Source organism: Akebia trifoliata, chromosome 11, assembly GCF_017979445.1.
Source record: "Akebia trifoliata isolate Shusen 1 chromosome 11, ASM1797944v1, whole genome shotgun sequence".
Taxonomy (NCBI): Eukaryota; Viridiplantae; Streptophyta; class Magnoliopsida; order Ranunculales; family Lardizabalaceae; genus Akebia; species Akebia trifoliata.
In genome coordinates, this window is record NC_141385.1 from 46546788 (window position 1) to 46573767 (window position 26980).

A 26980-nucleotide genomic window follows, 5' to 3' on the forward strand; every position below is an offset into this window, starting at 1 on the left:
TCCTAAGGTCTTAGGTTCAAATCTCTTGAACCCCTCTTGTGCAAACCACCAAGCAAGAAGTTATAAAAAAGCCTACTCACAAACTTTGGGGAAATTTTATCTCAAGTGACCATCCATACAAATTAAACTTCAGCCATTTCTTACAAGTGTAAAAACCTAACCGAGTCCGACTTTAAGTGGGCAGCCCGCTTTAAAATTTGAAGGAACCCTAATGGTTACAAGACACATGATGTTTTGAATTTATTTCATGCCTTTATATTTTCACAAAATTTAAAATACCTCCTTGAAAATTCCACATGTAATCCAATGGAGAGGGTTCCTTCAAATTTTTTAAGCGGGCTGCCCACTTCAAAGTTTTTACCAACCTAACAAATACACCAAAAGCACCGAAGTGTTAATGTACGAAAAGTTTAATTGATTCTCTCTCTTTAGGTCATAGTACACCAAATGATGTGACAGGATACTTTTTAGCGACTTATTCAAGATTACTCCCTTCTCTAATGCACTCCCTCGGTGACCACCTTGTAGTAGCTTTCACTTTGGTATCGTTCCTTTTTATCTTCCAAGAAATACTTCGCCCCTTCCCCTTGTTGCTCCTTCCGACATTTATAAACAATATGTGATGTTCACTATAATACCAAATAATACAAATCCAACTAATTTATTGAAACACCTATATCATACTAGTGCAAAAAGTTAAGCCCTTTTCTCTTTGGAATTGTTGGTAAGAGGTTCACCAGTATTGGTGTTATTCTATAATTGTAGAAGAAGAATAACAGAAAATGTTGCTAAGCTTGACATCCTTACAAACATTTTAATTGTAAACTAAAAGGTGGCATGTGCAAAGGCTAATGCATCAAAAAGGCTTATTTGTAATCTAAAACATTGATTCAAGGGTTTTTAAATACTACAAAACTAATCAATGTGATTCTAGGATTGTGGACAACAATTTTCTTGGGTTTTTATCAAAATTACCTTGATTATATTAAAATGAAAAAGTAGGTGCATTTGTGGAGTACAAAATTTGGTGTCGAGCCACTATAAAGATAATTTATTTCCTCAACTTTGACTAGTGAATTTCTAGAGTACACATATATTAATTTTTTAAATCGGAAAAATATTGTACACAAACATAATTAAAAAGGGAAAATTACTTAAAGGACTTTGACGGAGGGATTTTTTTCTAGTTAGTCCCTAAGTTTTAATCCTTCTCTTAATAGTCCATTTAGTAAAACTTTCATTTTTAATGAATCCCTAATCGATGAACTACGACTGCTTTTTCAAATTTTTTGAAGACATATGTAAAAAATTAGGGTTTTTTCAAAAAAAAATTCTTCATTTTTAGATGAAAATTATCAAGGATGGAGCTTTTGATTTGAAATCATCTAGACAACTTGACAAGTTGTTATCTCAAGCTTTTAGTCAATTTTTTCCTGTATTTTAGTCAAAAAACAAAGATGGATAGGTTTTACCAACATCAAATTCACCACTATTTATTGTCAAGTTTAACATTTTTTTTAAAAATTGTCGAATTCAACAATAAAAAGTGGTGAACTCAACAATAAGAAGTGGTGAGTTCAACAATAAATGAAAAAGTGTTGAGCTCACCAATATTGAGGGATCATTAAGGAGAAAAAAAAAGTTTTACTAATGATTATTCAAAAACCATCCAAAACTTTGGGACTATTTAAAAACAAATCCCTCCACCAAGGTCCTTTAATTAATTTTCCCAATTAAAAAACTTATTGCACAAGATGTCAAATTGAGATTTGTTGTTTTGAAAGTTATGTGCTAAGCTGATGAACCAATGGCATGATGCCATGTGTATTAAATGAACAAAAGTGATTGGTCATTAAGAGAAAATTTGGGAGCAGTTTAAGTGTTTTATTTTTAGTAACTTTTAGGTACGCATGACATCATGACATTGGTTCATCAGCTTAGCACATAACTTTCAAAACAGCTAATCTTTGTTCCAAGATGTATGAGTGTCGGTGGCACATGTTTGACAAATTGTTGTTTAGGAAAATGCTGGAATGACACAAAGGTGACAAAAATGATGTGCTGGCGTGCACATAGATGTAGATGCTTTTTACTCATACCTTGCAGAAAAGCATCTACGGTAATGTGCGCGACACCACATCATTTTGTCACCTTTGTGTCACCGTTTGTGTCACCCCAGCACGACTCTAAAGTCAATGGTGACATACAATAATAGGTGGAGAGCATGAGGCAAAAATTTGTCTGATATTTGTACGGGGGAGCCTCCGAAAGCAAGATAATTTTTATTGACATGCCAAATTTTACTTATAACACAGCAATCTTTATCACCACAACATTTATTTTGAAACCATATGACAGTGAAGAAATCTGATTTATTGAGTATTTTTGGATGATCATTACATGAACCATACTAGAATATTTATAGAGATTACATCAATCAAGATATAGAAAGTAGTCAAATATAAAGATACCAATTATCTATAATAATTCCTAATATAAAATATCGTAATAGATATTGCTAAATATTTTATTCTCCATCACTACTTTCCTTTTGTGATGAAATACATTGATAATGATACAATTACATGGTCTTTTAAAGAAAGAATATGCAATTGATGTCATTGAATAACCTGCTCTTGATCTCATGTAAAAATTGATGATGAATTGCCGCTAAAACCAATAGAGCTTAATGATGGTCACCGCCTATCTATGAAGTCCATAACTGTCGCATCCCACTCATTTTGAGTTTGTCGGAACCGGTGACATACTAGAGCAAATCCATCATGATTTCTCTCAGAAGCATTCGAATTAAAATTGTGTGGCTTAAATAGAAAAAATCTCATTGAATTTTTTTTAAATAAAATGATATTTGAGATCGTAAGACATGAGCTTTTGGATTAAGGAGGTTTGTAGAAACATGAAGAAACGTATGATTTTTATTGAAAGAAACAAAAATAGTAGTGAACACTCATTACGTTGTCTCTCTCCTTATAAACTCCTAGGCCTCTCCACTCATAACCAATTGATTTTGAGTTGGACCCCCAAATTTAACATCGTATCAAATCGCTAGGTTCGTATAGGTTACAGGTTCGATTCTTTCCACTCTTATCCGTGAGGGGGAGTGTGGAGTGTGTATATTTTCCTCCACTCTCAGGTGACTCATCCGCCACTTAGGCCCCATGACCCTCTTATAATCATAGTTTTCCGTCTCTCCAGCAAATGCATCTTTTGGCGTAGTTGGTTGGTTAACAGTTTTGTAATTTGAGGATGCCTTCAAGAGAAGTGGGTTCGTTTGTAATTCAGGATACATTAAACATGTCTCAGTCAGACATCTTGTTCAATAATTTTTGAAAACCATTGTTTTCTTACTGCCCATGTGTCTGGCATCCAAAAACATGATAGGATGCCACTAGGATGTAGATCACAAAATTTTAATAACTTTAGGGGAAAAAAAAGTTTAGTTTTTACCATTGAATTTTAATTTTAAATTTAGAAATTCGGTGGCTGTCCATTTTCAACACATTGGATCAAGTCTAAAACGATTTTTTTTTTTTTTCTAATCTGAGTTTTTCCATGAAATCTAGATGGTGGTGTATCATGTAGGCCCTAGCACTCCTAGTAAGATATAAAATTTTACTAAGTTAGTCTGCCTAGCCTGACTCAATACAATAATAGAAATACACCCATGTTTGGTGGGGAAAATAAATGTTAGGGCTGGCCTACTTACTTTAAAAATAAAAATTACTGTGAACTATCAATTTCATGGAAAAACCAAGTCCAAGTAAAATAATAGATAGATAAGAGTAGGACCCATGGCCTTCAATTGGCTTCCTTTGGAAGTAAGACAAAGTCAATGTGTAATGTTGAAAGATGTTGAACTATAAAGGGAGAATTGGATGCACGCATCTTCCCCAACAAGGTTTGTTCATTAGAGAATATTGAGAATCATGAAAGATAGAATCAGTGAGTTACCAGATTCCCTTCTACATGACATCCTCTCTTTACTTCCAATAAAACCTGCTATAAGAACAAGTGTTCTATCAAAGAGATGGAGAAACCTTTGGAAAAATCTTTTGATCAATGCCACCATTTTCGACTTCGGCGAGGACTTCGCGAAAGCTCAAACACAAGAACAATTTGTTGATACGGTCAACCACTATCTTCAACTCCATAACCGTGATACAATCGAGGAACTACGACTCTTTTTCTCCCCCGGCGATCAGTATCAAAGTGATACTAAAAAATGGATCAAATTCGCAGTACTTAAGAGAGTTAAGAAGCTTGATCTTGACTTCATCCAAGGGACAATGAAGTATATTCTAGGCATACGCGTATTCAATGGAAACAAATTTAAATTGCCCGCTTTTCTTTTCGGTTGCAATTCTCTAACCAATTTAAATTTGATTCATTGTGATTTCAGTCCTCCTTCGAAATTCACTGGCTTCGCTTCCCTTGAAACACTCAGACTTGGACAAGTCAGCATTACTGATAAGGCGCTCAAAACTTTGTTATCTAACTGCCCATTTCTTTGTAAATTGTTTCTAAGGGAATGCTCCGAGCTGACTTCAATCAAAGTTTCAGGTCCGAAATTACGACTCAATAGCTTGATAGTGGTGAATTGTCAGGATGCTCATGAGATTGAGATTTTCGCTCCGAATCTCAAATCATTCCATTTCCGGGGTGAACCTTTTTATAGACATTCGATTGAAAATGTGTCTAGTTTGGAGGATGTCTTCATTAGTTCAGAAGGTTCTGAATTTACAGAACCCGAACACGATTACATACCCGTTTTGTCCAATGTCTCTCACATCAAGATTCTTACTGTGTGCACTGCAACTCTAATGGTATATATATATTTTTTTTCATATTTGCATACATTTTATTTAAACCTGTTTTTTTCATTGAGAATCAATTTAATTTCTTGTTTATCTTCAGCATATCGCGAGGGCTGAGGAGTTCCTACCTGAGGATTTGCCTGTTAATTTACCCAACTTACAAGAGTTGCAGATTTTGATGGGAACGATCATCAACGAAGAGTATCTCGGTTACATCTATGGGTTCTTCAAACATATTATCTGTCCTTACTTGGAGAAATTCTTCATAGAGGTATGTCTCCTTAACAGTTTAGTATTTGAAACACAGCATTTCATCTCACTTACTTTGGCATGAACTCACAGTTCTCAACTACTCGCTACAATCCTTCTTGGATCCACAATGAACAACCAGCAGAAGAACCATCTGCCTTTATTTTTAGCTCTCTCCTGACAGTAAAGATCAATAATTTTCGAGGGACTGAGACAGAGATGAGATTGGTGAAATTTATTCTAGACAAGGCTGTTGTACTGGAATCTTTGGTTTTAGTTTCTCCTCATGAATCTCACTTGGGAAGAGGCATTGGCGATGTAAATGACTCTGGTAGTACATCTCAGCCCAAATCTAGTGAAACACTATCAAGTGTTCTCCACGATCATCTGCAGAGCATGCCAAAGGCGTCAAGGGATGCTCGGATAGTACTATGTGAACAATGGGAAGTTGATGCTAGCTTATTCCCCACACATACTGAATATTATTGTGAGGAAATCCCCTAGGAATTCTTCTATTTAACTCTGATTTCTTGTTATTTTATGTTTTCGATGTGTGGTTTGTAAGATGTTGAAGTTGGATCATTGCTTCTGTCAAGCTTTTCAATCATGAATAATATCATGGGTCACTCAAGTACAAGAGGTTCAATCTAGACAACTATGAAATGTTAGAAATAAGAGAGTAAGAGTCTTCCAAAGATAGGAGGAGAGATGTCGAAGATAGAATCCTTCTTGAATGTACTGTCCCAAATATTATATACTGGGGATCACATCAATGACCACAAAATATACATATACATAATTGCCCACCTATTCAAGAAACACAACAACAAAAATTTCCCCTCCCTGCAATGCCTCTTTGACTATAAACAATAATTCAATCCCCTCACCACAAGTAACAAAAATGGTAGAAGATACACAACCAACTCCATGCCTGATCACCTCCCAAAACTGAGAGATTCAATCATTTTCAGAACCCCTCGATCGATTACGTTCAAACCATCTCTTTTTTATGTCTGTGTCCTCAATTTGAAGAAGATTGGTGGCTTGGGTGTTGTATCATTGTACATATTGGCCAGTGCATAAGCCAAGCTTGAGCCAATAAAGACGCAAATTAAACTGAGAACTCCGAAAAAACTACGTCCCTCTCGTGTTTCTCTTTCCCCACCATTTCTTACGAGTCTTATCCAATTCTCCATTCCCAAGCTTCTGAAGAGATGCCTTTGTCTCCCGTAACATAACTTTGTACTCTTTCTTCCATGCCACAAACCTGAGTTTCAACTTCCGGAGCTCATCATATGAATTCACTGGGGCAACCGACTGCCCTGTTTTCACCTCGACGAGGAACCTGGCATCATCTTCAAAGACCTGTTTCCGTTGTTCAAACTCTTTCACCAAATGGCTGACTCCACTGATACCAACCTTGGACTCTTGCCCTGGTGGAACATCAGAACTGTGATTAGAAAACTTTGCAGGTGTGCTGCCTTCGGGAGTTCGGGTCCCCACAGACATTGTATCCTCAGAATCATAATAGTAAGTCATTGGTGAAGCATCAGGCCTTCCATGTTGGCCTGTTGTATCATCTGCAGTGAGACTCTTCTTGGCTGCTGCTAGGCTCGCCTGCAATAATTTTTACCACCGCATGAACCCTTATTGATGTTAGAGTCGAAATATACAATTTGATCCAGATTCCCACATATAATGCCCCAAATTTGATAGAAAAAGAAAAGAAAAAAAAAACATGATCTTTTAGGCAGATTTGGAGAACACTAATCCTAGTTAGTGGCATATATATATTTATAAGTATAATCTATTGATAAAGGGGAAAAAAGTACAAGGAGGCCAAGGAGGCATCTCAAAGAGCAACAGAAAAAAGAAAAGATAAAACTTCAAGGATTACATAAAGAGTTCCATCTAAAAACAAAGTCATCAAAAGAAGTCCCCCCAAAGTCTATGTTCTGTTTAGACCAAAGATACAAATAGCCCAAGATCTCCAAAAAAAACTGCCGTGAGGGCTTCTCATCTTATTATTGAACACCCTGTTATTTCTCTCGTTCCATACCCGCCAAGCAATAGCCGAAGGAAGTATAGCCCAAAGGAATCTTTTTCTGGATGAGAAAGCATTGTTGGCCCACTCTTCTAATAATGAGGAGAACTTGCAAGGAAACACCCAATGAATAGGGAAAAGATCAAGGAAAGTACCCCTAACATTGTTTAACCTAAAAACTTTCCCAACTTTTGACATTTTTACTTGAGTCATGGAAAATTAAATGCTTCTATAGTGTATGAGAAATGTAAAAACTAACACGTAGACCCACCTGTAGTGATGTCATCTGTTTTTGCCAAATCTCCTCCATGGATTTCATCTTTGCCTCATATTCGGACCACTTTGTCTCGTATTGCTTTAGATGCTGCTGCAGTATGGCATTTTCATCTTCCTTTTGACCCAATGCTGCTTCTGCCTTCAGAACCCGCCTTTGAAGCTCTGCCATAACAGAAGACTGAACCTGAACATGTTCCTTGGAATCCTGTAGAAAGACAAGTGAAATTTTATGTTCTTCACTATCGAAACCCATGGAAACCTCCCTAGATATTCTTTTCTTTACAGTCATTATCTCAAAATGCATATTCAACGAAAGCTGCCATTGTTTTTGTTTTCCATTGTCCAGGACTTCTTAGGCATTTATCTTCTAAACATTCTTAATTTCAATGTTAGAATATACAAAGAACATTTGAAACAAAATCCTTACTCCAAAAATCAAGATATAATCAACAGAGAGGAAATGGAAAACAAAGTTTTGATGTTTACAAAATGGACTATAGAGGGGTCGGCCGAATGAATCCAGTTCTAAAGCATGTCTTCTATTAATTCAGCCCCTTGCGGGACTTGAAAACCATGACTACAAAGTTGCATTACAGAATCTCAACCGGTTTTGGTTCCAAACCCAGCTCTCACTACCTCAATCCATGTCATTTTCTTTCTTTCTTACACTTTTATAAACTCCAACTTGCACGCTTATTCTAACTGGGCTGTTATAAATTTTCATTGCACCTAATCAAACCATATCAAATTACTTCTCCTTAGTCTATTACCTATCTGAGGTACATATTACATGAACAGATTTATGCAAGGTCCATAAACTTTGGTTGTGATCCTCTGATCTACTTTCACACTTCTATATTAACTACAGTTTAGGAGAAAAAAGAAACTAGAAAAGATTTTCTTCTATACTAATACAAGCTCCCTATAGTTCAGTACCTTCAATTCTGGGATCTTGAGGTCATGCTGCTTTGTGGCTTTTCTGCTGTCAAGAATTGAATTTTCCAGATTTTTCGTGTCGTGAAAATGCCTTCTTCTAACCAACCAACCACGAATTACTGCAGAATATATGGGAAGAGGAAGAAAATTTATATGTGATTGTACAGAAACCACGTAACTTGTTTGAAAACAGAGATTTACCAGACTGCAATAGAATCACTGCACTCTGCCGATCATCAAGTGTTCTCCTGGCAATATGCTGCTTCATATGCTTCTGTACAATAAAAACTGCTCTCTGCCTTGTGATCAAGAGCTGATACTCCTTTCTCGCATTTTCACTGCGTATAACTGCGTGAGCATAAAGCTTCATTTAGTTAAAGGTGAAGATGGCATTGTACTACAGACTCTATCAACAAATCAGAAAATTGATTTTTCAAATGGAAACCATATATATGAATAGACAGATATCCATTATTACATGATTGCAAGAAGTGCCACTTAGCTAAGTGGTAAGACATGTGGAGAGTTGTTCCCACGTCCTAGGTTCAAACCCCTTTAAACCCATACTTCTTATGCTAACCACTAACCCATCTTTACCAATCAAAAATAATAAAAAATTTATTACATGATTGCAGCGTAGTAATTCCTCTCTTCAGCTCATGAAAATGACGTCGAGCTTGACGACCACGGAATTTTTTTTGAACCATGAGTATTCCTTGCATCATTCGCTTTCTTGCGTCTTCTAATGAAGCAATCTATAAAGCACCCAACATATAGCAATGTTAATGCTAAAAGAAACAGTAATCTGAATTGGACTCCAAAAAAACCCTTGCAATATTGGTTAAATAAATACTTATGCACTTTTGTTCCTCGCAAGAATTAGATACCAAGAAACTATCTAGTCTAGACATGATAGGGATTTCCTTACTGTTAGACCAAGTGAAAGACCTTCCTCCCATTGGCAAGTCGATCAAAGCATTTCTATTCACCTTTACTATTTTATAAGATGAGATATTATATATTATTTCTCATAAAAACCAACTTGAAATATCATGGGATTTTCATAAAATTTCAATTATTATAATATGATAAACAAAATCTATCTTTAATTTTTAATATTATTCCTCTCTATATTTTATTTTTTTTATTTCGTCAACAATGGGAGTGACTTCATTAAAAGAGAAGATTTTTCGTTCCTGTGTATTGCAAAATTTCCTAGAAAAATCCGACAAAGGAAAAGAGCATTAAAAGGGAAACCCTGCGATTAAACACACACTAGACCTTTTATGTGACTATGGGCTAACCTACTAAGTTTATGACCAAGGTATTTGTTGACCAACTGTAAAAAGGTCTGCGTATCCCTAAGCCTTTACCCTTTTGAGTTTAAAGTAATTCCTCAAGGAAGAAAACTTATGATTTTCAAGAATTCAGCTCATAAATTCATGGAGAAACTGTTAAAAAGACATATATGAGGCACATAAGAAAAAATAGCCATCTTTGCATGGATATGAAGAAAAGGGAATAACCTGCCCTGTTCGAAAAAATAACTTTGTAAAACCAACTTGATACATGTCCGGATGGACATTAAATTGCTGAAGAATGGTGACCGATATGCTTAGAGGATCCTTAGGTGCAAAATCCTCCGAAAGAAGAAACCCATACCTGAATAAAATATGAAAGAATGCATGAGCACATCACTGAGAACTCAGTAGGGGGAAAAATAGAGGGAAAAAAAAGAACTAATGACCCACTACCTTCTGGCAAACTGTTGATGTGTTATTCGTGTGGGATATCCTGATCTTGAGATTCTCACAACCTCCAAAACTCCACAGCATCTGAGCTGCTGCAGCACAAGAGCATTTTCATACATTCCAGGAAGTTGCTTAGTGTTTGGCTTTATGCAACGAATGAAGTGGGGTGTGGTGTTTTCCAACCGCTGCATCAATTTGAACAGTTGACCCTAGAAGCATATGAAAGAGTTCAAAAAAAATTGCACTCCTTGATGCGTATAGATAATTAATAAATAAATGTGATGTGTCTGTGATAGGGATTTTCAACAGACTACTAAAATTTCCTGAATTATCTATTTTATTTACTTTTTACTTTTTTACACTTACTAGTAGGCATATGAAGAAACTAATGATCTAAGTTTGCAACACAAAGAAGAATTTGAGGACGAGGCATGCAATGAGTACTTAACCACATCCATGAGAGCTCTTATTCAAATTCTAAGCAAACAATACTCTACTCCTAATGCCTTAAAACAGTGCAGTTTTTTACAAAGGGAATGGTTCTAAAAAATGAATTGATTTCACATTCTAGCACAATAATTTAAATAATTTCAGTATTATGTAAAGGATCAATGGAGTTTTTGAGCTTAAAATGCTCAATGGTTCCATATTCTCTCCAGGATAAAAACTACGTAAGTCAGCATCTTTACCTTAAACTTTGTCCCAACACTTTGTCTCTGACAGTCAGTAGCACCGGACTGACACAAAGGATTCACTGACTTCTGTGACGGATTAAGCATGTTGATAGAAAATAACTGAGGTAATTGACAACTGCATGATGAGAGAAGTTGGATGGAATCAGAGTGCAGTGGATCTCTGTTCTTCTCCAAGAAGCCACTGGTATGATATAGAACCTGATACAACTCAAATTGGTGAGATTTTTTGAAAACCAACCTATTCCATTTCTAGGGCTAGACTCAGCAAATCATCAAAGTCACATAGCATTTGCATAAAATCCACTTCTTGAGCCCACTTTAATGAGTGCCTTTCTACTTTGATTTACAATCTTCATCAGCAAATATTCACATAAACTTACCTATTTTGTACATTAGAAAATTGTTAAAACTTAAAATGAACACCTTGCATTTTTAAGATCATTGGTGGAGAACTTACAACCATTATGCCATAAAAGAATTTGACCTAGATAGGCAATTTTCTTGGTTGCTAGAGGTGGAAAGAATCAAGAGTGGAACAACAAGAGAAAGGAGAAAGTACACTATTTCATAGTTCAAGTACCTAGGATGTGGGATTATGGTATGGGAGAGTGATGCCTAGGTGGAAGATTCACCACATAGTTTATGGTTGCATTTCTAAATTTCAATTTATATACAGTATATTGTTACCACACATTATCAGTCTTTGTGATTGTCATGGATTTCCTTATGTTTCCATAATCAATTGTTCCATATGGTTTTTCAATATCGAATGTTAATACTAGTATCGTGGATACTAAAGAACATATAATTTGGTCCATGGTTTAATGGATCGGCACCTGGCGATCCCAAACACCTAGGTGGCCTAGGATCGGCGTAGATTCCATCTGGCCCAAACTGACTCAGTATAACTTAGGCTTAACTCGAATCTAACTAGGCTTTCAACTTGTTAAAATAATTGAAATCAATCTAATTTGATCTAGGTCGTCTTGATTCGGACTTGTTCAACCTTTGGGATCTCTTAGGATAGGCCTAGGATTGATCAAAACTGCAATACAAACCAAATTAAGATCCCTGACCCTTACATCTTGCCTCAAAGAAGAAGAAACAATAAAATAACCAACTAAAATGAAACATCTAAATCTGACTTTACAGACTGAATCAACCAAAACACAAGTTTGCAAACCTTCTTAAAAGCTAAGATGATACCAAAACTAACCTCTCCAGCATAATGACAAACACGGAAAGCCCCACCCCTTTCACCTTTGAAGCAGGAATTAGTGTTCAAGTGCTGCTTAAGCTTATTGGCAAAGGTCAAATCAGTAGCCCTAGGGAAAGTCGATTCCTCATCTAATAAAGATAGTAGCCCTAATGGTTTCTGCACAAACAAGTCAATGAAGATCATTAGAATGCAAAAAATAATATTTTACAAAGCAAGACAATTATACAAGGTTTTATGAGAAACAAAAGAAGCTGGTAATATGTCATTATCAAGACACCCATAGACCATGGATTTTCATACAATATAAACCCTCCATAGAGATGATACTTCCAACAAAATATTTACTATAAACTGGGAAATAGAATTCCACATAGGATTGACAAAATATACAACGGGGGTTTAAAAGACACACCTTCTCAAAAAGATTTAAACACTCTTGGTTGTCCTCAAAATCAACTTTTGTCCAGTCAATCCCATCTTGTGTATACTCCTGCAACATATATTCAAGGTAAACTAAGAAATTGCTACTCTAACAAGATTATCACAAGGACCATGTCTAGAATGTTGATGCATAGAAGCAGTGAGAGGAAGAAAACTGACGTATACAGGCATTGAAAAAATGATACATATGTGAAGAGACAAATATATATCACAGACAAACTAAATTACAAAGCCAAATTTTTTGTAATGCTGCCATGTACTAGAGATTATTGATATGGTACCTTATTTTTGGAAATAGTTTAGATTCAGCAACCTGATTTTATGCTTTGCTATTTATTTAATTCCAAACTCTAGGTATTTGGGTTCTAATTGGTAAGTAGAATTAGTTGGTTGAAGGTTTATTTTGGAAACTAAATATAGATAGTAATGAATAATTTATTAGACAATGAAGAAGGTGTAGGCATAGGAAGGTTGATCACCCTTTTGAAGTAGTCTTAGAGGTCTCATCCCCTCGAGGGATCAATTTCTTCTCATTTTAATTTTATAAGTTCCATTATACAACAAAATCATATTAATTTGGCATCAAACCCTCAACTTGTAGTTCCTTAGTTAATTTGAACAGGTTCACTTTTAACTAAAGAAAATAAGCTACAAATATATGCAAATGATGGACTCCTTGACACAAATCTCCTGGTGTTGATTGACCCTAAATCTAAAGCTTGAGTTGTGGAAGCAATTGAAAACCAAAGTGGAGTGACCATTCAAGCTCTAGATAGCACAATTGATTGTTTCCAAATTTGAAAGAGATGATTTGTCAATTTGGATTAAAAAGACCTTCAAATCTTATGTCCTTGCATATTATCAAGATACTTAAAAATATGTGTCATGTGGATATTTTTTTCAAATCAGATACCTCCATATCATATTGGTCTCATATCATTGTTGTAACTTGTATTTGGGTATTGTAGGCATTCTTGTAGAGGTAAGCTGACAAGTTGGTAGATTAATATATGGCCAAGGGGATTTTGTTTTGAAAAGTAACCACATGTTACTTCCATTGATGAAGGACACAGAAAAAAAAAGATTTGGCATTCTAAAATGTAGGGCCATTGGTTCCTCAACTCTTTTTTCAAGGTTCCTTTGCACGTTCGACGTGGTGGAATATTAATTATCAAGAACAAGTTTACAATGTTGCAAAGAGGATTAGCTCTATTGAATTTACATGTGCAAGTAGGAACGCTACCTCCAATGAAGTACTGGAAAGCTTCAGCCATCAGGGCAGGATTGATTCCAATGGGACTGAAACGATATTGTCCCATTGTTTTTGTAATAGTTTAGATTAAGTAGAATTTCCTGTTTTATTTGGATTCTTATTGGTAAGTAGAATTAGTTCGTTAAGGGTTTGTTTTGGAGATGATCACTACGGATGGCAATGAACAATTATTTGAAAATGAAGAATTTAGCTTTGGCTTAAGAGTTTTTGGAGGGCCTGATCCCCTCAGAAGAAAGATTCACTTCACTCTTTTTATTTATTTAAGCTTTGTGGCTGTATGGATCATATCAATCATAACATTTACATTCAAAAGAGAAACTAGATTTGGAAAAATGCATATACTAACCTCCAAAACCAAAGAGTAAGAATGAGGTCATGTGAAACTAGACCATACAAGTGTCACTAATCTAAAACGGTTAAAAATATGATTCTAATAATTTGGATTCACTGCCATGTTCTGGCATATTAAAATGCTGCAACCCAGAAATATGGCAGGTTTGACTACTTGGACAGTTGAACACAACCATGTTGTGATGCTTAAATCCTCCAAGAAGCACCAGTAACCAACTCAAAAGAATCTGAGTGAAGGTGAAGGACATTTGAGACACCTCAAATTCTCAAATACAACACCCCACATACTAGAGTACCTATAAAAATTAAGGCTTTCGCTCTACTTTCACCTAATTTCTAAAGATTATCTGTCGATGTCATAACCCCAGTTTCAAATTATAGCCACTACATTTAAACAGTAAACTGATTATTGTAACTAAACCCTTATTTTTAAGTAATTAACCCTACGAAGTGAATTTTAAATCATCTTTGGTCGATGCGTTGACAAATTTGTTTAGCATGGAAAGTAAATGTCTCCTTAGATACATCATACTCAAAACAAGAGAATCTTCAGAAGTCTCCTTAAACTCACATTAAAAAACCAGCATCATGTATGCCCTGTAATCTGGATGCTACAATAGATCTGGGATGCTCACCTCCTGTTCAAGTTTGAACAGATGTCGATTGAAATGTTGTTGAAGCCTCTCATTTGTATAGTTTATACAAAACTGTTCAAAGCTGTTCTTCTAAAAAAAATGAGCAAATGAAATCATCAGAATGATAAAAATAGTACTGCAAATTGCAACTAAAAACATGCCTAATTGCACTTCACTAAAGAAGGCATACCTGAAATGATTCGAAGCCATAGATATCTAGGATACTTATGGATCTCCCCGTACGTCGTTTACCTACTTCAAGTGACTTGTTGATTTGTTCTACAAGCCAATCAAACAAGCTTGCATAGATGAACTTTGCCAATGCATCCCTTGAGTCTATGGCCTACAGAAAATGAACCAAGTAAGGTGGAGCTTTTACATGCATACAAATTGACATACGAGAGAAAAGAAATGAAAAAAAAACTGAGCTTTATCTAGACCTGTGGTGATGTTAGCCTTTGGATAATAGTATCACTGCCAGCTCGGATTCGGCGAGTGGATAAAGCTAACATCAAATCCTGAACATTGCAACCCATCAACTTGGCAGCATTGGTTACAGCTGAAAAAATTGATTAGATTCAGTGACATGATTTATCTCCCTTTTTTTGTTATCAAATGCAATACATAAACTGTTTTATATATGTGTCTACACAATTTTTTGTATTTATAACTAAAAATCATATGAAGTATAGGTTTGTGCATGCCACAGTACATCACTATAAACACGAAACTTAAGAAATTGACAAATGGAACAAAGCACAAAAAATGAAAAAAAGAATATCTCATTCATATTGAAGCTAATTAGTTGGGGAACTTTAACGTTCCATATATATTTGTATTATCATTGCTGCATTCTATCAAAATCTGCAAGAACCCCCTACACCCTATCAATACCTTCAAAGCTCAAATCACTTCAACCGATGACACTGTTGACAGCCTCTAAGGTCATTTAGTAACAAATGGTACACACCATTAGATGGAGGCTACTACTTTGAGACCTTCTCCCCCTGTTGTCTAGTTGAATCATATTTGGGTTATCATTTTCTTGCTGCCAAAATGCATTGGCCTCTATACTAACTTGATGTAAAGAATGCCTTTCTCCACTGAGATTTACAGGAGGAGATGTACACTACAATAACTTGAGTTTGTTGATCAGGGAGAGTCCTCCAATGTATAGACTAAATGAGGCTATCTAGGATTGGAATAGACAAAATGGGTGAGGTTTCATTAGTTCAACATAGTCGTATCATATGGGCTTCGTTGAAGTCAAGAGCATTATTCAGTCTTCATTTGTAACTCTAGGCACATTGTGTGTGTTTGCAGCATATGTTGATAATATTATTATAACAGGTAGCGATAACAAAGGTATAGAGAACTTAGGTGAAGCATCTAAGGAACACTTCCATACCAAATACTTCGAATAGATTTGATACTCTCCAGGCATCAATGTGTGTGATTTCAAAAGTTCAACATAGTAGTATCATATGGGCTTTGTTGAATTAAAGAGCGTTATTCAGTCTTCATTTGTAACTCTAGGCACATTGTGTGTTTGCAGCATATGTTGATAATATTATTATAACAGGTAGCGAAAACCAAGGGATAGAGAACTTGGTGAAGCATCTAAGGAACACTTCCATACCAAATACTTTGAATAGATTTGATACTCTCAAGGCATCAATGTGCAAGATCCAATTATAAATGATTTGTCACGACAAAATTATGTACTTCATTCGTTCATTGAAATCAGGTTATTAGGGGACTAAGCAAATTGATGCTCTCTCAAAATGCTCGTCGATCAAGAAGAGTAAACTGAGGATTCAGACAGGTATCAATATGGAAGACTTGTGTACAAACTTATTAACTCAATCAGAATAACCCATACAATGAGTGTTGATAGGAAATTAATGCAGCCTCCTTGTGTGCCACATATGAATGTCATATTACATATTTTGAGATATTTGAAAGGTGATGTGGACATTTTTACAAATCAATGGGCACCAAAGGGTGTAGAAGGATTTCAGTCAGCTTTCAGTCTGATAGGAGGTCGACTATTGTTATTGTACATTTGTATCACGTAACCCTTAACCTTACTATGTGGGAAAACAAAACAAAGAAACGCAGTGGCAAGATCTAGTGCAGAAGCAGAGTATAGAGTTATGGAACCATGAGTAAGCTTCTTTGGTTGGTGACACTAGTGGTGGAGATGATCTTCAAGGTAGACAAGCTATGAGATTTTATTGTTACAATCAAGCCGTTTCTCATATTAACAAGAACCTAGTATTTCATGAAAGGACCAAGCATATTGAAGTGGGTGGTCATATTGAAGTGGATTATCTTTTGATTCAAGAGAACGATGTTACTTTGACTCCCATTCCATATGTCAAGTTCATGAATCAACTTTCCAACATATTGACAGAGGCACTTGATGAAGAAAGTTAGACCAGGTATATTCCAAGTTGGGCATGGTTTTTTTTATAGGTAAAAATTTGTATTCATAATAGCAAACGGTGGTCGAGGTGACCAGCCTACAATGACAGAAACAAAGGATGCCTTATTTCAAGCACATGGCCTCCCATTTAAATATAAACTCCTCAAAGAAGACTCTTAAAACCCCGGATAGGAGGGTTAATATTGGCATTTCGGTTTTATACACTTACCAATGGTATTCTTGTAAATACTATTTTGAGATTATGGGTGTGTTGAGAGAGGGATATTAGATCATATTGGAGTGTGCATCTCTCCCTCTCTCACTCATAAAAGGTCAAGGGAGTGAGGATCTAGCAGTGGTGCTTTATATCCTTAGATAACTAGTTAGGGGTAATGTTGGCTTTTTGGTTCTATAAACTTACTGGTGGCATTCTTGTAATATTGAGAGGGATGTTCAATCATATTGGAGTGTACATCTCTCCTTCTCTCACCTATTCTTCTCCATTTATCTCTTTCTTCCTTAATATTGTTCTTGTTCCTTGTTTTTCTCTCAAATGTAATGCAACCTGGTTTATTGCACAAACTAAAAGGAAATTTTTTTAAAGAGTCGTGAAAATCTGACACCCCCCTCTAACATATGCCCCCATCACAGAACCGCAGATCATTTGCCTCAGGATACACAAGAAAAGATTTGTGGTTTTGCGTATCCCGATGCAAATGATATACAGTTCTGTAATGGGGACGTATGTCAGAGGGGGCATCAGAAAATCATTATTCTTTTTTAAAACAGTAATGAGACCCATTATGCTTCATGGAGTAAAATGTTGGGCAATCAAGAAATAACATGTTAGCAAAATGATTGTAGCTAAGATGAGGATGATGAGATGGATGAGTGGGAAGACTAAGATAATTCATAAACAAATGCACATCTGAAGATGTAGTAGTAGCCTTAATAAATGATAAACTAAGGGAAAGTTGCTGGAGATGGTTTGATCAAGTGCAACAAAGACAGGTTACAATACTAGTGAGAAGGAATATGGGAGTTCAAGATTCCAAAAGAGTAAGAGGAAGACCAAGAATAGAGTGGATTGAGATAGTGGGAGCAGATATGGAAACTTTATTTAATGGAAGATATGACTTTAAAAGGAATTGATTGGAGGAACACAATTCATTCAACCAAACTGGACATTTGGGATTCCGCTCTGATGGGGTGAAGGCCAAGCCAATTTACCCACAACAAGAAACAAAAAATAACAACAAAAACAACAATAATAATAAAGAAAATCCAAACAACTGTTTGAAAAAAGGAATAAACTCTCGCACAAAACAAATTATATGGATTGATACCTTCATCTGTCACAACTTCCACATGATTTTCATTGTCAATTACTTGAAAGGAAATGTTTCCCAGCCATAACACTGCAGCAAGCATAGAAAACATATTCTCTTGATCTTCTTTGTGAAGTTGAACAATATTTAAGGCTTCCTGGTCAGATGAAGACGACAGAAAATAGGAGCTAAAATGTCATGGGATTTAGAAGGCATAAATAACAGGAAATAAACATTTATCTTAGCAGTGCGCGGAAGCAGTAATATCATTATTTTCAAGTTACCATCAGCATGTGAAATCGCCGAGCATCATCAACATCATCAATTGTCAAGCAATCACTCTGTTTTAGATAGCTGTACTCAGTAGCCGTTTTCAGATTCAACATCTCTGCCAAGCAGTGCAAAGTATTGAATATTAAGTGTTGTGGTAGGAACACAATTCCATATGTCAAGTTTATGAATCAACATATGTCAAGCTCATTTAATCATTTTTATTTATGAGAAGGATGCTCTATGTATATCTTTCAAGGTATCTCATTAAGGGAAGTCACATCAAGTGGAATAAAGAAAGCAACCCACCCTGCCTCTGATGAACATGTGACACACACACTAAAGGCAGTAGGGATCCTAATCCTTTAGATTACACTGAGGAGACCTTGTGGCACAAAAATAAACTGAATGGATGATCCTAGCCATCCAATCAAAAATGGTATGGTCCAGAAAATTATTCATTACTTAAGACGGTTTGGATAGTCCAATAAGGTTGACTATTGACCTAAAAAAATTTCTTTCATGCAGCCCATTAAACGACTGGTCCCAAGGCATATGAATGGTGCCAAACTTGCAGCAGCAACACAGGGAGATGGTTCAGTATTCCTGACTAACATAACTTCCATGAGTTCTGAAAACCCCTAAAAGTTGACAATGCCTACAGGAAGAGCCATAAAAGTACACACGAAAAGATGGGGAGGCTTGGCTTCTATAAACGAATTTGACAATCTATATAATAAAACACAACGGTCCTCTTCCCAATGTTTTTTTTTTTTTTTTTTTTGATAAGTATAATATATTGCAAAGAGGAGAACCGAGTACAAGGAGGCCGAGAAAGCCTCAAAAGAACAACAAGGAAAGAATAAAAAAAAACCACTAATTACATAACGAGTCCCATCTAAAAATAAAATCATCAAAAGAAGTCCCTGCAAACTCTATGTTTTGCTTAGACCATAGGTATAATAAACCCAAGATCTCTAAAAAACCTGCATGAGAGCTTCTGATCTTGTTGTTAAACACCCTATTATTTCTTTCAATCCAAATCCCCCAAGCAATAGCCAAAGGAAGCATATTCCACAGGTAACGTTTTCTGGTGTGGAAGACTTTACTGGTCCATTCATCCAACAAGGAAGAAAACTTACGAGGAAGAACCCAATTAATACGAAATAAACCAAGGAAATATGACCAAATTTGATAGGAAAATGAACAATGAATTAAAATATGATCAACCGATTCCCCTTCCAACAAGCAAAGGGGGCAACAGTTGGGAGTGATCCAACCCCGAACAATTAAGTTATCCATCGTAAGAATTTACCAAGGGAAACCAACCAAACAAAAAAGGAAATTTTTTAGGGCACTGACCTTGACCAAATAATAGAACCTGGGATGGCCCGCTCAACAAGAGGAGTGAGCTGCTTATAGAATGACCTTACGGAGAATCTCGAATCCTTTGCTTTAGTCCATTCCCACCTATCCTGATCGCTTTCATTGAGGTGACATGTATGCAGGAGATCAAGGAAAGATGTAACCTCAGTTAGCTCCCAATCATTAAAATTTCTCCTGAACCCCAAATCCCAAGTAGGACCGGACTCGTTGCGAACCAAACACTGCTGAATTAAATGGTTCTTCTTAATAGAACAAGTGTATAAGGATGGGAATTGAGTCGCCAGAGACAAAGAGCCGCACCAATTATCTTCCCAAAATCTGATTTTGTCCCCCATGCTTGCTTTGAATCTAATCCCTTGCTCAAAATCCTTGCTAACTTTCAAAATCCCTTGCCAAACACTACACCCATACGAGACTTTAGACTCGCCGCTGTACCAACCTAGACTCCTATCCCCATATTTAGCTTTAATCACCTTCCTCCACAAACTACCCCTCTCCTCACCAAACCTCCAAAGCCACTTACCTAAAAGCGCTTTGTTGGTTAATCTAAGACCCCTAATGCCCAAACCCCCGTTCTTCTTGGGCATGCAAATCGTCTTCCATCTAACCAAATGATACTTCTTCTTACCATTCTTATCATTCCAAAGAAAGTTCCTCATGAGCCTTTCCAATCTAACTTCGATGGACCTCAGGAGTGTGAATAGAGAAAGAAAGTAAACTGGAATACTCGTTAAGGTGTTTTTATCAAGGTCACTTTCCCTCCTTTCGACAAATAATTAGCCTTCCACGTACTCAACCTTCTTTCCAACCTCTCAATCACGTCATCCCAAATTTTAGAACTATTGTAAGGTGCTCCCAACAGTAAGTCCAAGTAGGTAGTGGGCAAGGTATCATACTCACAACCAAGAGTAGTGGCCAGCAAATGAATATCTTCTACCTCCCCTACTCCGAACAATTTGCTTTTTTGCAAGTTAGTATGTAATCCTGACATAGCCTCGAAACAGCACAGCAACACACGGAGCACCCTCACTTGGTCCCTAGAATGCTCCAAAAACACTAAGGTATCATCGGCAAATTGAAGGTGAGAGATCAACGGTCCTTCATTCACCCTGAACCCCGAGAGCTTACCTGAATCAACCGCTCTTCTAAACAACCTCCTTAAAGCTTCAGCAACAATAAGAAACAAAAACGGAGATAACGGATCCCCTTGTCTCAAACCTCTTGACTCTCTAAAAAAACCAGCTGGGCTCCCGTTGACAAGAATCGAGTACGAAACCGTTGTAGCACATTTCATAATCCAACTTATCCACCTCAACCCAAAACCCATCATCCCCATCATATATTCTAAGAACTCCCAGCTCACATGGTCATAAGCCTTCTGTAAATCAATTTTTCCTATCAACCCCTTTTCCTTATTTTTGATCCTAGAATCTAGACACTCATTGGCCATCAAAACGCCATCTAAAATTTGTCTACCCTTGATAAAAGCTCCTTGCTCATCCCCTATAAGACTTGGGAGGACTATTTTCAACCGTATCGCTAGCACTTTGGAAATGATCTTATACACCGATCCCACAAAAATAATGGGTCTGAAGTCTCCTAGCTTATCCGCCCCGGCTCTCTTAGGGATCAAGGCCACGAATGTGCTATTAAGACTATAATCCAGTCGATTCCTCTCTTGCAATTCCTTGATGACTTCCATGAGGTCTCTCGAGACATTGTCTCAACAATGTTTGAAGAACTCCATATTAAAACCATCCGGACCCGGAGACTTATGCCCACTCATTGAAAAAAGAACTGATCTAACCTCCTCCTCCCCTATTTATCTTTCCAACCACTCCCTATCCTCTTGATTCAAAGAATTAAAATCTAGATTGTCTTCCCAATGTTTATCCCCACATAAGTAGGGATTGGGATTTAATCTCCCCACAAATCTCAAGGGATAATTTCAATTTTTTGTTGGGTAAGCTGGACTTGATCTCAACAACCTCAAAGTTGCTTTGTAAGGCGGCAAACCAACTGAGCTATGGGACTAAGTCCCAATTTCAACTTTATTCCCTCTTTTCTTCTCCCCTTCCAAGAATACCCCTCCAACTTTATTTTCTTTCCTCTTCTCCACCTTTTTCAATAATACCCTCCGACTTTATTGACTTTATCCTTCTACCTCTTTCCAATAATACCCCTATAACTTAATTGTCTTTCCTCTTTTATCCCATTAACCTCAAAGAGGATGACCGTGCCATAGGCACAGCCAAAATCTAGTTAAGGATAAATAAGATAACAAACTTGGATAGATGAGACAAGCATGAGAAGAGAACCTTTAAGATAGGATGGAGCACCAGCACAAAGTTGATAAAAAATATGGTACGATCTTTCTCCCTTGGCTAGCTGAACCACTCTTGACTGCCAACAAGGAACATTGAATTATTTAAAATTGACACAAGATATTAAGGGAAAATCCAAACTGAAGTTTAGAAGAGAGTGAATTACCTTCTCAAGAAGAACTGTCCACAATGTTTACAGGTAAGTTTAAGTGTTTATGGCATGCACAATAGACAAGAGTCAAGTCAATAATGAGTCCAAAAATGAGCATCGAGGATCAACTGAGTATTTTGTAGAAAAAAATAAATAAACCACAGTAAAAATGCTCACAGGTTTGAATCTTAGCACCACAAATTTTCCCAGTTGAGCTAAAATGAATTTCAATCAGCTTTCCCTGAACATCAGACATTTAAGTTAAGCTGCAGCCTTTGGCCTCCAAACATAAATTGCTTTACAAAAAGAAGAGAATGCAAATATCATCAAGAATCACGGAGATCATATGGCCAAGCCTGTGTTTTATTGATCATAATGAAAGCTTTTAATACTTTAAGGAAGAATATACTCAACAAACTATAACACTAAAAGCACCATCCATCATGAAAGATGTTAAAAATAAAAATGAAAAAAGAACTCACAAATCGGCTAGAATTATCATTTTGGGAGGTTTTTGCATTCCCAAATGCTTCCAGTATACAATTTGTCTGAAGGATCTCATATTCTATCCCATCGCTACCTCCAAGTGCAGCCAAGTATTGCATCGCTATCTTTGCTGTTTCAGTTTTCCCAGCTCCACTTTCCCCACTGTAGTAAAAAAAAAAATTGAATATGATATGATCCACAGACCTAACTAATATTTTACACCAAGATACAAAATAAGAGCTGAAATCCCATAGATAGGGAGACTGCCACAAAAGCAAATATATGGAGATCAGCAACCACATCTCAAACATAACTAAGATGCAGAATTGCAGATACATCAAATTACCTTATGATGATGGATTGATTTACTTCATCTGCAAAATCCAGAAAATGGGAAAAAGAAATATAATCACTTCAGAAACAAGTCATGCACACCTCTCATTAACAAACAACAGGTAGTCAACCTAAGAATCAAATTATCTCCAAACAACTATGGTCTGCTAAAGTACTGTTACCTCTCATCATCTCACTGAAGGCCGTGTCTGCTATAGCATATACATGAGGGCTATCCATAACTTTCTGCCTATAAGCTGTGATAAAATCACTTCCATAGATTTGGAAATCTTTGAAGGGATTGATGGCAACCAAAACAGGTCCTGCTTTAGTCTATTAGAAAATAAACAAGAATCAGTAATAGAAAAATGACAGTGAGGTTAAAATTTTGATTGGAATCATACTCACATAAATCATATCATGAGAATATCTGTATTGGAGATTATGAAGAACTGATGGCTCATTCAAGTAACTGAGCTGTATAAGATCATCCACACCCTCAAGGATATCTGGGTTAGCAGGTAAAAGATTACCCATTGGAACTGTTATAACCTGAGAGAAATAATAAGATATGAGCGTATTTATGCTCTATTGGCCTAAGTGGTTGACAATGGATATGTGTAAATCAAAAAAGAAAGGCAAGAGTCATAAACTCACTCTGCCATCTAAAAGCAAAACAAAAGCATCCTCCCCGGAAGTTGATTGTATCTTTCCTGACTCCCATTCACCATTTGGTAGCTGACACCAAACCCGAAGTTTCTGAAACAAAACATTTCAGCTCTATGAATCATGTACCTGACAATCACCTTATGGCAGGGGCAGATTTACAGTGAGGGCATTTGCCCCCACAAGAATTTTTTAAAAACTATAACAATTTATATGCTACAAAGACTGATAATAGCAGCAGAAAACAAAATCCACTGCTACTGCCCCCACAAAAAAAATTAAACTTCTAAGGGTCTTAGTTTCCCCCATGTAGACAAAATCCTGGCTCCACCCCTGCCTTGTGGTGAATGAAAAAATAGGAAATATGAAACATGCAGTCACGTGGAAGTTATATATATATATATGAACTAGCCTCAAAATGAACCATAGTCCTCCACTGGCATTTAAACGGCTACAACTAGATGGGAACCAGAGTATCATGTCCAAGACCAGCAAGCTATAGCATAATCAAGCCATTCTCAACAAACAACATAAAGATATATCCAAAATCACAGTGTGTGTCTTCAATTGCATTGAATGAACCTGCCCATTCATCTTACCCTCACATTTTTATAGCTCATTTTAATGCTTGAAACCCAAACCTGATGATATAATTACAGTATTCTTTCAAAAACTCAATCCTAGTATAAACAATGAGACTAAATTCGGATGCTAGGAACTTGAAAAACCAAATCGCTTTGCTAGTCACCCATACTTCTTTATTTTCTTTTCTTTTTTCTCTGCTAAGTAAATGGTATAAAATTCAAATCTTCACGCATAGAGAATTCTCTGAAACTTACCAAATACTCATAAAAAATTCACCAATAAGGGACCAGCCAATTAAATCAGCAAATCAACAATTTATCAATTCATCACCGAATAGGGTAACATTTTTATCCTTCAACCTAAAAATTTTATCTTCTTCAACCTTCAAATCTCAAGAACGAGATAGGGTTTTTAGCGAGGTTGAAAATGATGGATTTTGGGAAGAAACCCAAAAACATCATTCGTATAACCCTCGAAATTTTCAAACTTTTTTACAAAGCTTTCCCACACTCATCCAAGTTAACCGAACTGAACCCCTCCCCCCTCTCTCTGCTGAATTAAAATCCTAATTTGGTTACTATTGTCACCCATACAAGGGTGTAGCTGGTCGTAAATTGTGTAATTTTTCACATGTAAGTGATACCCATACTCAATTACAGTCTAAATGTACTTATATTTAGAAACAAAACATGGCAAACCTTCTGTAAAACATAGCTGATGTTGTCGCTCCACTCGGACTCCTTGACCACCTTTGACAAAGGTGCATCTCCAAGATCCGAATTGCCCTTTTCTTCCAATATTTCTTCATAATTCTCCTTTTCAGCCTTCTTCGCGTAGGGAGATTCAACTGGTGGATCAATCTCAACCTTCAACATCTTTGTACTCCCAAAACTACCACTTTTGAAACCCGAATCCTTATCTTCCTTCGTAAATTTTCGCTCCCTCTTCTTCCTCCCCTTCATCTCTCTGGAATCACTTTGCAAATACTCCGGAGCGGTTTCGCCAACCTTGATATTAATCGGCAACGATTTCCTCGCCGAAGGCAATCGAGCCTTCGAAACTGGACGAACCGGCAATGCAGGCGGTACGTCCTTTGGATTCTCATCTCTTTGCCGAATCGAATCCAGCATTTCTTCAAGCGAGCTACGCATCGTTCCGAACAGAAGCGAAATCGCTAACTAATACAGATCTCAAACCAAATTTAACGACAACTTCCTGCGTTTCTTCTTCTTCGTGAATCAGAAACCATAACCAAAACTCAAATTTCGGATCTCGGTCTTCGAATGTAATTATAAAAAATACCCTAATTTCAGGACTTCAGAGGAGGATTAACCATTAATGGTCTGCGTTTTTTGAAAATTCGTCGTCCATTAAAGCTTTTTGAGGTCCAATTACAAGAATCGAAAACCTGGTTTGATTTTATTTATTAGAAATTCAAAATTCCAGATCAGTCCCTTTCTGGAGCATTTTTTCTTCTTCAACGAAAACGATTACAGATCAGAAACAACGAAAAAAAAATTTGTTAAAATCAGACCGGACGAGACCTGATTTCGAACAAATTACACCTGGCGACCACTCGAACAGGGCTCAAGTTTTTCTTACTTTAAATCGGGAGGGAAAATATTAGATTGGGTCCTACATTTGCATGAAATTACGAATTAGTACCTTGTATTTGAAGTCATATTTAATTTACTAATATGCCCTTTTTATTGGGATTTGATGATGTTGAAGATTAAACTGAATAAAAACAGATTTATTACAATTTGAAGAACCCACCCTAATTTTGGAAATCAAGAAACAAACCTTTTTCACTATTTTCTCTTTCAAATAAGGATCTGTTTGTATGTTAGAATTGGAATCACAACTCTCATTGTAATAAGAAAATTCTTCAAAAATTTTAAAAATATTCGTAAATTCTTTAAATATGGGGTCGGCTAATTAAGTCAATGAATTGATCGATAATTTATTAGTTTTTTTATTCTCTAAATCTTATAAGCAAGACGGGATTTTTAGACAAGTTGAAGATGATGGATTTAGATATATTAAAAAAGAACTCCAAAAACATCATTTGTAAAGAAGTCCTGCAAAATATCGTAAAACAACTACGTTAATAAGAAAATTTGATGAATGATCTTGAAAAGATATAAAATTATTAATCAAAAATTAAAATATATAATTATTAAAATTACTTATAATTTATTTATTTAAATAAAATCATTAAAAAAAAAGGTAAAATTACGACAAATCTCGTAGGTCAATAGTCAACGAAAAATTACTTCAAGATTAAATTGGAGTTGCAACGCCCATGACTCAACTCC

General features: G+C 36.2%; 2 protein-coding genes across 3 annotated transcripts; one reads left to right on the forward strand and one right to left on the reverse strand.

Moving 5' to 3' along the window:
- The first annotated feature begins 3858 nt into the window (after nt 1-3858).
- LOC147392147 (F-box/FBD/LRR-repeat protein At1g13570-like) lies at nt 3859-5703 on the forward strand. 2 transcript variants are annotated; one of them, XM_086457411.1, is made up of 4 exons: nt 3859-4312; nt 4421-4844; nt 4936-5106; nt 5178-5703. In XM_086457411.1, exons 1-4 carry the CDS (start codon nt 3948-3950, stop codon nt 5586-5588), a joined length of 1371 nt encoding a protein of 456 aa, XP_086313537.1. In that variant the 5' UTR covers nt 3859-3947; the 3' UTR covers nt 5589-5703. The 2 variants fall into 2 exon arrangements, with proteins under 2 accessions (XP_086313537.1, XP_086313536.1); XM_086457410.1 differs by having other exon boundaries at nt 3859-4844.
- On the reverse strand, nt 5675-26245 carry LOC147392148 (myosin-2-like). Its single transcript, XM_086457413.1, has 24 exons — nt 25361-26245; nt 24069-24170; nt 23820-23963; nt 23594-23744; nt 23425-23452; nt 23075-23240; nt 22770-22833; nt 22608-22621; nt 22436-22520; nt 18746-18849; nt 18480-18618; nt 15146-15264; nt 14896-15048; nt 14706-14795; nt 12418-12495; nt 12003-12161; nt 10781-10984; nt 10095-10300; nt 9867-10002; nt 8966-9095; nt 8542-8688; nt 8341-8459; nt 7400-7609; nt 5675-6701 (listed from the first exon to the last, which is right to left on the reverse strand). The coding sequence occupies exons 1-24, from the start codon at nt 25811-25813 to the stop codon at nt 6219-6221; spliced, it is 3684 nt and encodes a 1227-aa protein (XP_086313539.1). The 5' UTR covers nt 25814-26245; the 3' UTR covers nt 5675-6218.
- Nucleotides 26246-26980: the final 735 nt, after the last annotated feature.